At 37.4% G+C, this 12,759-nt stretch overlaps 1 protein-coding gene across 5 annotated transcripts in view; it reads left to right on the top strand.

The window, feature by feature from the left end:
* Dscam2 (Down syndrome cell adhesion molecule 2) overlaps positions 1 to 12,759 on the top strand; it is a 521,384-nt gene that overhangs the window by 378,480 nt on the left and 130,145 nt on the right. For all 5 annotated transcript variants that reach the window (XR_012465668.1, XM_074176354.1, XM_074176353.1 and 2 more), the window contains exon 2: positions 4,547 to 4,873. Coding sequence is in view for 4 of the 5 variants with exons in the window: in XM_074176354.1 (XP_074032455.1) it covers positions 4,547 to 4,873 (327 nt within the window). In the remaining variant the exon portion in view is untranslated. The remainder of the gene's footprint in view (positions 1 to 4,546; positions 4,874 to 12,759) is intronic.

Genomic DNA, 12,759 nt, shown 5'->3' with positions numbered 1-12,759 from the left:
CAATTACTGAGACTCTTTCCACTTCTTTTAAGTTCGAAGGGGTAATTACCCACATTTGTCCTCCTAGATACGCCCTTGCTCCAATATGTATTCAATGATAGAAATTACGCATTTTATGTCCAATAAAATAACGTCTGCATTTTAGTGTCGTCTATGATAGTATGTCTCACCATTCCCGAATTGAATCGATGATAAAACGGACGAGTTGAATCGAAGAGATTATTGATTTGCCGTTCAAACAGATGAGCTTGAAATTGCGTGGGGGAGCTCTGCTGCAATCGGATGATATAATGACAGATTTCCACTCTGAATTGCGTGGTTGTGTGAGTTATTATATACGCGATCTTTGTGGGAAAACCGACGCGTTTCAAGATTTATTTAATTCTTCTCTTCGCGTATGTGATAATTAAGACGATGAGACGTGAATGCATCTGTCTGTGAAAGATATATCATTATTTTCATGATATAACTGAACATTACTGAAGGGTTTTTCATGACCAGAATTGCTAATATTCTGGATTCAGAGTTAACAATCATATCACCAATCTTTCTTCATGTAGTAAATTCATATCCCTTTAATTTTCAGATTTGTGACAGATTTTCCATTCCACACTGGAATGTAATGTAGGTACTCAGAAGTAACTGAAATTTCTGGAAATAACCTCTGACTTTATGCCTCCAACTGTCAACTACGAACTGCCTTATAACGTACTGTTCTCGAGTAGGGAGGACAGTATCCTTCGTGAGAAGGAAATATTGGAAGATACATCACAGTTGGATCAAAAATACTTTCCAGTTCTGGTGCAGGTGTTTTAAGTCGCAGACACAGGACAGAGATATCTACCTGCCTAAAAACCTATGCGACTGTATTTCAAGCAGAACTTTACGCTACTGAATTGTGTGCGGTAGAATCGAACCTCATTCACAAGCTAATTAAAATGTTCTCGGACAGTCAAGCACCGTTGGAAGCTCTTGGCTCTTACCGAGCAACGTCTTTGATAGGAAGACTTAACAGATTGTATCTGGTCTGGATTCCTAGACATACTGGCCTGGAAGGAAATGAGACTGCTGATTTTGAAATGGCGGCATGAAAGTTTCCAGACATCAGTATCGTCCTTCATGGTAAACACCTACCTGACTGGGGTGAGTGAATGAAAATATTGTTCACTTGTCTACGGTGCCTCATTCGACAGAGTGTCAGGGCCTTCTATATCAGGAGGGGTCGTCAAAGGCATAATCTATAGCTTCACTAACTAAGGGATCATTGAGAGTTTCCATCGAAAACTTGCCGATTCCTCGACTGAATAGACTGCTGAATGGAAGGCAGCTGAAATTCTCTGCGGCTGGCTTCATTCCGCACGAACGAAGTATTCACAATCATGCGTATTAACTTGTTTTGCATTTTTTCCGAAATGAAGAGATTACTCGGAGCCGCCTATCTCCAGACGCCTGGAGCGTACATGATCACAAGCTTGGAATCGTATTATAGATGGCAACTAGCAGAAGAAGATATCATTCTTTCCATGGCTATCACCTGAGTCTTGTCCGGGTTCAGTCGGATCTTCCATTTCAGGTACCAGCGCTCGAGGTCATCCAATGCACGTTACTTTTAGACGATCTCGAGCTCCCGACCCATGGAAGATGAGAGGAGAGCCGTATCATCGGCGTAAAGAGATACCTTCACATGCTCGGACCTCGGAAGGTCGCTGGTGTGAAGCGAATACAGCGTGGGAGAGAGCACGGCTCCCTGAGGCACTCCAGCGAGGATCTCCCTGTTGTCAGACAGGGAGCCCGCCACTCTAACCTGAAAAGCTCTGTCTTTCAGGAAGGACCCAATCCACCGGATCAGGCCCCGAGGTAGGTCGAACGCGACTAATTCATGCAGTAGACTTCCGTGCCATACACAGTCGAAGGCCTTCGAGATGTCTAGTAATACTACATGGACTTTACGGTTGTTATTCAACTCTTCGATTGTAATTTTCGATCAGTCTCAGAGCCTGTAGCTCAGTGGAGCTCAGTGGAGCAGTGAATCTCTCCTGAAGCTGAATTGTTCATCAGGCAGAATATTTCGGCCCTCGACTTCTCTGTTGAACCTTTACAGAACGACTCTTTCAGCCAGCTTATCCGCCGACGAGAGCAGACTGATCGGGCGATAATTCTGTGGGAACAGCGAGTTCTGATCCTGTTTTGGGATCATTACGAAGATCGCATGCTTCCACCTTCTGGAGAAGTACCTGAGGGTGTCCAAATGGTGCGCGAGGCTCTATATTCATACGCCGGTTGCGTGTAGGCTCCGTCTACTGCACTTCGATAAGATTTTTGAACTAGTAAAATGTTAAGAAATATTTGTTCATTTTCGTGGACATTGTTAACATCAGAATTGAGTGGCTAATTTAGAGTAGACCTCTAAAACAATGTTGCATTTCATCAGTTCGGACTTCCATTGTCTAGTATGATACAAATTGGTTTGGAATCCTTGAAAGAATCTGTGAAAAATTAGAAATAAAAAGGTTAGCTGAAAACAATTATATTAGGCACAAAACTGAAATTACAATGAAATAAAATACAAGTAACAACCGAAAAATCAAAAAAATTAAATTTTAACACGAAATGAAAACTGAAAAAAATTAAAATTATTATATATCAAGAAATGAAAATTACAAATTGAAAGTTTCCAAACCAAGTTAATTCACGACGTTTCGATTGATAGAATTCACAACCGTCTTCGGGTGATAACTGGACTTATCAGAGATTTGACTATTTATAGGTTACTCGAGTGCTTTCACCTACCTCCTCTTCCCTCTCTCCGCTTCATTAGTTTTAGCGGAAGCTGACCGTTGGCGGGAGTTGGTCGTATTCCGCTTGATTAGAGGTTTCCATATGTTGCGTTTATCTACGCTAGCTTAGCTAAATGCATTGTTGGACAACATATATGTGGCTTCTTTGAATTTTCTCCTAAATCAGTGTGGCTCCTTGTGGATGATTTCAGCTGAGCCCACTTGATGTTATGTTGATGAGTCCAAACATGCTCTGATATTCCTGATTTGCTGGTTTCTCCTTGCTGTGTGTGTTTCTTGTTTTCGGCAATGCAAACTTTCAATGACCTCTTAGTTTCACCGATGATTCTCCGCACTCGCAGGGTAAACGGGAAATGCAATTCTTGAAATCGCAGTCAGCGTTCGGTGGCCTGGTTTTCGTGAGGCTGCTACGGATAGTGTTCCCAGATCTGAAACAGGTTCTGATGTTATACTTGGACTCAATCCTCCTTATCTTTTCCGATGATCCTCTGATGTAAAAAAGTACAAGTACTGGTTGTGGCGGCTTCTCTTCCTTGTGGAGCTCATGCTGTCTTCTAGGTCTGTTCCACCATCACTTTGGAGTAACCATTCCATTGAAGTTCATTTTTGATGATACCTACTTCCTTTTCGAGAACTTTCTTTGTATTACAGAGCCCGAAAGAACGGTCTAGTTCTTTCGGGCTCTTAGTCGATTGATGATGGTTAGATTTCTGGTTCAGATACTGTCCTGTGTGAGTGGGTTTTCGATATACAGATGTTTCCCACCAATACATCTAAGAATGGCAAATTTTTGTGGATGTCCTTCTCTATTGTGAAATTTATGGAAGGACTCACGTTGTTGATATGCATTATGAAGGTGCCTCATTCTGCATTCCCATGGTTCCATATTATGAGAGTATCGTCAACGTATCTCAAACAGACTCGGGGCTTCTTGTGGGCCTCTTTAATGGCCGGCTATAACGGGTGAAAATGGCGATACCATTGGCAGTTCCTCATCTTGCATAAAGAATTCGTCCTTAAGTTGGAAGTAGCAGTCGTACACAGCATTCTAGTAATTTTATGATTACTTGTATCGGTAAGTTTGTTCTATGTTTCAGGTCCCCATCTTCGAAGCTTCCTCTGTATGATTTTAAGTGCTCCTTCGACAGGGACGTTGGTGTAGAGGCTTTGCTTGATATAATTGTTATTTTTTCAGCCAAACTTTTTATTTTTGATCTTTTTTCAGATTCTTTTAGGGATTTTGAATCAATTTATATCATACTAGACAATGGAAGTCTGAACTGATGAAATGCACCATGAAACATTCTCAAATGAAAAAATGTTGTTGTTTATAGTGCTTATAAGTTCATTTTATGAAGTAATATAAAAAATGAATAATTTGAGAACTGTCTTTCATCATTCTTCTCAAATACTTCAATCGACGAATCCTCATCATTTCACTGAAACATTATATTTCATCAAGTACTTCACTGGATTCTTCACATTTTGTCTGCCCGGTAGTGATGAGTCTTCAATTGAAAAGAAACCTACCACAGAAACCTACTCTTTATTAAATTCCAACGACAGATTAAGAAAATACACACAAGATCAGAGGATGTTTCTAAGAGAATTGGTTACAATTGAGGCTCTGTTGGCAGTTACTATAGACTTATCAAAGGTTTTCTTGGAGATGACTATAATATAATTATCTACAACTGGTTATAATATAACGAACATTCTCTTCAATAGACATATTTTTTTCATTCCAGATGTAACAGTTGCCTTCGACTCACATCTCCGCGGTCCCTCCTTCGTCATGGAACCTCCCCCCAGACTTGAGTTCTCCAACTCCAGCGGAGGTTGGCTAGACTGTTCGGCTTCTGGAAGTCCTCAACCAACCATAGACTGGCTATCAGTGGACGGTAGCTCGGTGGGCGACGTTTCGGGTATCAGGAGAGTCCTCAGAAACGGTACTCTTTTCCTGCAGCCATTCGCAGCTGCTGCATATCGTCAGGACATCCATAGTACCGTGTACAGATGTGTAGCTAGCAATGCCATCGGAAGGGTGATCAGCAGAGATGTTCAAGTTAGAGCTGGTGAGTGAGGTCAAATGGAGTTTTTGATTTTTTCGAAATCATTCAAAACGAGCACTTTTCACAAACACCAGAACTGTAATATCCAGTATCCTGTAGACGTCAACCTGGTTGGTGAAATGCGCATCGACAAGGGTATTGCAGTTCAGGTGTTTAGGAAAAGTGCTTGTCTGGGATTCATTCCACACCGCAGGTTCCAGTTTTACCTATCATTTGAATATGAGACATTTCATTCTAGAGTAGTAGCCTAAGAATTGGAACACCGGTTTCCATACTCAGTTGAATTATACTCAATTATCAAATGTGATTATATTACTGTGAAGACATCAGAGTTTTCAAAAATAAACGAAGTAAAAAACGTTATGCTTCGAGAGATCTTTATTCTGAATAAACTACTATAAGTTCAAAACAGGGTGGATTTCAGATACTCTGAATTCACAAATTTCTATTAAATACCAAGCAAGATTAACTTACTACAATGGACAAGTTCGCAGCAAAGAAAAAGAGTTATGATCATTAAATAAATTGATGGATGTAGCCGTTACTACATAGTAGCTTATCATAACGAAGAAAAGAGAATTGGAAATGTCGATGTTTTTTACCATATGCCAGGTTATCTGATTTCCTTTCCAATGCTGAAGATAAAGTGGACAAGTTGGAGGCATTTGAAGTTCATAAGCTTATCTGTCCAACCGACCAGTCAAACTAGTAATGAAGAATTAGCAATACATACATTTAGAAAACCTATAACCCAGAGAATGTTTCTATTTTTTCGGTCCAAAATTTTACAATGAAATACCAGTTCAGGAATTTTAAAACTAAAATAAAGAATTATATCCTGAAAAACAGGGAAACTTTCTATAAAATACAACGATAGTGAATACACACACCACTTGCTGCTATCTTTCAGAATTTTGGTAAAAATACGTGCACACATTAAATATATAGGTGTTTTGAAGTTATGCTTCACATAATAGTTAATTACCTCCCTTATTTTTTTTATCTTGTGACTCGCCAAAATTTTTGAGATAATTTTATGTACAATACTAATAGTTTTTTTCAGAGAAGCCCTGGATAAAACTCACACACACACACAATAATACCTAGGTATGTTTTATTCAGAGAGTAAATCTAACCCCATTTTGTAAAAAAAAATTGTAATATTTTTTTTGTACATGCCATACTTGAATAAAACTTGAAAACTTAAGTGTCCGGAGTGTATTAGTGTGTGTATGAGGGACAATGTGGTCGAAATTTTTCAAAAAACGGTATGCTGAACATGAAAGGTCTTTCAGACTAGATAAAAATGATTCGACGTTTTCAAATCATTCTTTGGCGTGCAACCACAAGTTCCTGAATCTAAACGATACGGAAATTTTGCACTATGCAAGGAAGGGTTACAAACTCAATTATTTAGAATCCTTGAAAATTCACAAGCATAAACATTGCGGGTGCAACCTGTTAAATGATCAAATCGATTTAGTTTACTCACCAGTAAACTAGATCACGAGTGAACTAAATTGAGGTACTCAATTAAGCTAAGTACCTCTATTTTTAGTTAAATGTATAAGTTTGAAAATGTCCTTATAGGACGAAATTGCAATAACGTTTATTGCAAATAAAAGTGGTCAAAACATAGAAAATTTTAATTCTCTTTTCTTCATTATGATCATTACTTGATTCCCACCACACTATTTCTTATGAAGGGTGGATACATTTTTTCTACCTCTGCTATATTTTGTTCAACTGAGTTTTATTTTGACGTTACTCTAATGTGGGTTGTATCTTTTATGAACGTGTGAGGGACTTGTACTTGTCATTATTTAATCATTGTTGTTTCTGCTAAAGACTTGTCAAGTTTGAGCTCAGCATTGCTTTTGGTGTCTGTTATCATCTAATTTCTCCAAAATGTTTCCAATTCACACATCAACATTTATAACTTGAAAGATTATTGCTTCCCAATTTAGATGAAAAAGAGGTTGTCTTGCAATCTTCCATTCTTTCTTCAATTGTATAACTCGTGAAAATACATTCCAGGCGGCAATGGCAATACGCTGCCTGTTCAAAAAATAAGGTGGATTTTCATGTTTCTCCATAAATATTCATTTGTGCATCAAATTCTTTTTGTTCCCTTAAAAGTAATCCCTTTCAGACCGTTCCATTCCTCGAAACAGTCCTCATATGCACTTTTTGTAATAGAGAAGCCCAAGCGGGGATTTCGGGATTTACTAAAGCGCGGCAGATTAATATACAGGGGGATACCTTGTACCCGGTTAAGTACCTTGACCAAATATGAGCCCTACATATAAGGCCGCCTGTGACGGATAAAGGATCAGATCAGTGAAAAAAAATTGATCATCAGAAATTCTCGAGAGCGTCAGATTAAGATAGGGTGAGTTGATTACCTGTTAAAAAGTGTGTATTCCAGTAATCTGACAATTTTAGAGTGACGTAAAGGAAGGTAAGGGCAGCAAAGTTGTAAAAAATAACATCATTTCGACATTCTCGAGCGTAGATAATTTTTTTTATTCTGAAGGAAATAATTCAAGGATATCGAAAAATACATAATTTGATGATTTTCGCAAGCCGAAATAACAAAAATCGCCGATGAAGTTTAATGCGTGCAGCTGTGTGATACCTATTTTTCCCTCTCCGAGTTTCTATTCCTCTATTCTCTATTCACTTTTTCTCTATCTATTACTCCCTCACTCCGTCCCCACTCTGAACTCTGTTGCCATGTCGCCATCACAGCTGATCGCAGAGACTCGTTCGTGATGAAGATGAAAATGATGATTAATTAATTAATTAATTGATGGATTTAGTCGTTACTACGTGGTGAGAAATCATAATGGAGAAAAGAGAAATTGAACTTTATATGTTTTTCACCACTTTTATTTGTAACTAGCGTTACCGCAGTTTCGTCGTACAAGGACATTTTCAAACTTATACAATATATAAGGACAATTTCAAACTCATACAATTTATAAGTTTGAAAATGTCCTCATAGGACGAAACTGCAGTAACGTTAGTTACAAATAAAAGTGGTAAAAAACATAGAAAGTTTCATTCATCTTTTCTTCATTAATTAATCAATTGATTATTAAAAATTTAATTTTTTTGAGCGTTCTTTCAAAATCATTTTTTTATAAATACAAGTATTTTACTTTTATTTGCATGCTATTTTTTGAGCTTTTCAATTAATTGAGTTCAATGAATTGAAAAAGAATAAAAAAAATTGTTTTCGTCAGATTAAGCAAATCCCTCTGTATAATCGTCAGATTATGAGACAGCACGTCTGAAACATAAAGATGAACCATATATATCTTAATCTGACACGCTTGAGTATTTCAAAATGGCGAATTTTTTTACACATTATAATAATGGCCGCGAGTTTGCGTCAGATCGAAGTCGTCAGATTATTGAATGAGAGCTTTTTTGTTGCACTCAACACCCCCTCAGAAAATCTGACGTGCTCGATTAAATTTTTTTTCTTTTCACTTTTAACCCTTACGTACAACCACCCACATCATGCAAACGATCAGATTAACATACCAACATTATTGAAAATACGTAGGACATTGATGCTATCCATATCTGACGCGCTCGAGTATGTCCATGCAGCAGTATTTTTTCACATATTTGAAAATCTATAGCCGCTTCCCCCACCGATGAAAAGGTATATATTATATAACATTTTTTTTTCTCATCATCTAAGCTTTGCAAGTTAATATGTCTCAATGACGCTCAAGTAAATCCCCATTTTGCATCGTGGGCATCCCTGCTAATGATATGTCCTTGAGTTATCCCAGCGATTCGATTTTTGTTATTTCAATCGTCGCAAAACGCCCTCCTATCATGGACTTCTGCAACCTTGGAAACTGGATGAAGTCACAGGGGGGCAAATCTGGTGAATACGGTGACTGAAGCATAATTACGATGCTGTTTTTGGCCAAAAAATTACCAACAAGCAATGACGAGTAAGCTGGTGTATTATCGTGATGCAAAAGCCATGAATTGTTTTTTCACCATACCGGTCGTTTTTTTCGTATTTCTTCTCGCAAGCAACGTCTAATGTTCCTTATTGAACGTGCTACCATGCGGAAAAAACAAATAAAGACAATTTATTATTATTATCATTTTTATTCGTGATATAAAGCCGTAATTTCGTAGATAAATTGAGTACTTCATCTTGTAATATTATCCAGTTTTGTGCTGAAGAGACAATGAGACAAGTGTCTCATTCCGAAACATCGATATCCGCCATTGCGGATTACAGTGTTCCATATAAGTTTCATATACTTCATTGTGTAGCAATCCTGTGAATGATATCTGATTCAATTCCATAACGACTATTTTTAGCTCAAACTGGAAAGAAAAGTGTTTTTCGTATAATTCAATGTTCATTTAGAAGTAGTTATTTCGAGTCCATTTTGAAATAATTTGCTTTTTCTCTTTCTTTGGAAGATTCCCACATTTTTTTGTATAGAGTTGAATAAGTAGAAAGCCGAAACATGTTTCACTAATATTATTTTCTTCCAGAAATAAACCCATTTCAATTCAAATCATAATGTTGGCAAAAATACCCGGTACAGCACCGCGGTGAATAAACTCGAAACTGTGACATAATTCTGTATGCCGAACGAATATTTTTCTGTTACGGGAATAAAAATTGAAACGAGTACAAAACAATAAAACACCCCGCGCTCTCGTCTATTTTCCAAAGCGAACGTAAGCCCTGTTCGACGAGGATGGATTGTTTTCCATGGATGTCTCGGGAGTATTGTATTTTGTTTAGACGGAACATCTTTTTCAAATCCCGCCATCTCTATGATCAGCGTGAGTAGTGAATAGTTAAAACGAAAGAGTGTTTGCTTGAATACCGAAATGCGGTTGGATTTCTGATAGAAAGTTCATTGAAACTGAAATATCACTGCGGATTATACAGCATTATGCACTTTTATAAAACCGATGAGAATTATATTCATTTGTGTAATATAAAATTGCACTGTTTCGATAATAATGATAATAATAATAGTAAACGGTCTCTATTTTACGTGGAGAAGTTTAGCAAACGCTATTCTTCCACTCAACCACGTTTGAAAAAAAGGAACATTACAAAAAATGAATGGAAATTTCAGAACAATAGTAAAATGAAATACAAATGTTTATGTTTGGATCACTGTTGACTGAGCAATTCAGTTTTGAGTTTACTTCTGAAGAGCGATAGTGATGAAATTTTCAAAGATTCACTGAATGAGTTATACATTGTTACAGCATGATACGTGAAGGATCGTTCATAGATAGTGCTGTTATGATTTGAAATATCAAAATCCTTGTTAAATCTAAGGTTTTTTGAATGTATCTGATGTCTGCGAAGGAGTTTGTTTACCAAATAAGTGGGTTGTTGTTTTTTTATTAGTTTGTGAATGAAACAGGCGAAAAGCAATTCTATTCTAAGTCAAGCTGAATATTAGTCTAATTCAGGTGTTCTGTACTTTCTGAATTCTTGTAGAAGTTGTGGAATTAATGCAAGGGCCATAGACGGCATCGCAATAATTGAACATAGATCATAGATATAACCATTACGTCTGAGAGGGTAAATTTGAGAGACCTACTACGATAGTGTCTGTTTGAATACAGATGTTTCAGAGCATAGAGTCTCTGTGCACTTCCTATCTTCAAATTTGAGTAAAACAAAAGGTTCGGCCGTGAAAGCCTCAATTTTCAGTGTTAACACAGTATATAAGTAAACACCAGTAAGTTCACTCTCCGCCATATTTGAGTCAAGATTTCCTACCTCGAATTTTATGCGCGGCCGAACTACAGCGCAACCGACTGAATCTGATGTGTTTACCAAGCGAGCCAAATTGAGGCATGGAGTATTATTACAGAGTGAGTGGTTGTAAATGGTGGTTTTGTATTTCTGAAAAATTTGTGTCTAGTTTCAAAATGAGCAAGTGTCAAGCTGTGGCTTGCTGTAATTTGCAGGGTGATGTCGGCATTCATTTTTTTTTCGATTTCCAATTAACGGAGAAAGGTATGTTTTTCTATTATTTATTATGTAAGATTGATATTGTAGATACAGGGTTTTATCTAAGTACATACCTAGGAGTTTGGCCGTATCAGCTAGTTGGATGTTATGACTGAGTTTATATTGAATTCTAACTCATCTATTGTGTTACCAGACACTGATATGGTAGTGTCATCTGCGAATATTACAATGTAACCATATTTGACATATTTCGGGAGATCATTTATATAGATTGAAAACAGCAGCGGTCCTAATATTGAATCTGTGGTACATCAAGCTTAACATCTTGAATATGTGATGCAGTGTTATTCAGAGTCACAACCATTTTTCTATCAGATAAGAATGTCTTAATCCATTCAAGTAAGAATCCTCTGATACCAATGTTGTACAATTCACTGATCATAATTTCATTTCTTACTGAATCAAATGCTTTCATTTAAAAACATGAATGAAACATATATGTTTTGTCTTAGAAAACTACAGTTCTGACATGTAGCAAAACTGATTCCGATATATTAAAAACTGATTTCGTCAAATTGATATTACTAGTACTTCATGTGATGCGTTCTTGAGTTACAAACATAATGATGGAACGTGATAGATCTCTGATTCACCCCGTATGATAATTACGAGAGACCGTAATAGATACATGGAATTATTATAGTGCAACTGCATCAAGAGCCTCATCTCGAGATATGCAACGTATTATAGTTGTTCATGTGATCATATTACGGACATATCCATCCATTCACATTGGATTATACTCGAAGCTATTACGCAAAATAACGGTTTATCTGCAGACTCTTGGGAACTTGCTTGTTTGCAGGATATCAATTGAATTAATAAATTTCTATTCATGTCAAAGTCATTTCTCCTAAAAGTGAAAGGTATTGGCACTCAATAAGAAACTGACAATTATATATTTGGAAATATCTAGAAAGCCTATTCATCCATACCCGAAATCAATCTTGTCGTAGCTATCGAACTGTGAGACAACCAGATGGAATGAAATCAAAAGTTTTCGTGATACAAAACCAGACATCGCGTTTCTACTACCCACCATGGGTTTCATCAGTGGTGCCAAGCTCAAAAACTCTTCGGTTCAATCAGAACTCACTCAGGTTCGTTTCCTGAAGGAAATTGATTCCAGTAATGCATTTGTGGTTCAGCTAAGCTCCACTGATGAGGTATGGATGTGACGAAACAGCACTGTCTGGTGTTGGTATCATGTTTTGGAGCTGCTGTTTCATCTAGTTGGCTTACAATGAAAACTGCAGTGAAACAAGCTCGTTCGGCGGTCAATTTTGAAGCTTGGCTTTGCAACTGCCTGCCCTGTGGAGCCTCTTTTTCTCTTTGTATTTGATATACGAAGTCTTCTATAGATCACACTGGCGGCGTCTTCGTAAAGCTTGTGCTTCGGCGGTGCTTCGTAAAGCACCTTCACTCAAGTAGGCTTTTTCTTTGAAGACAGTTGAATCTGTCAGCAGAATGTGGTTGGATATATCGGAAAATAGAACGATATTCGCAATAACATCGCATCATTTATAATACCTCCACTTTGTGATGTAATTCAATTGCTCCAGCCACATTCTGGTACAATCCTTCATAAAATTTTCACCTGCTGAAGCTCTGGCAGAAGATTCAGCAATCATATCATCGGATGTGATTATAACCACTTCTATCTTTTCTTCACGAAACGTTATGAATACTAATATGTTTAGTTCTTGGACGATATGCTCCATCTCTGCTTCCTTATGATCTCAAAATAATGTAGTTTCATCGGTTGTGCCATGGTATATTACTTGATGCAGGTTTGTCAAAAACACGGCTTCTTGGGTTACTGAACTCAGAGTCGTTC

Source organism: Leptinotarsa decemlineata, unplaced genomic scaffold (assembly GCF_025532065.1).
Source record: "Leptinotarsa decemlineata unplaced genomic scaffold, Ldec_3_MD MMD2_tig00001719_RagTag_RagTag, whole genome shotgun sequence".
NCBI lineage: Eukaryota > Metazoa > Arthropoda > Insecta > Coleoptera > Chrysomelidae > Leptinotarsa > Leptinotarsa decemlineata.
This window is presented reverse-complemented; position numbering and strand designations above follow the sequence as displayed.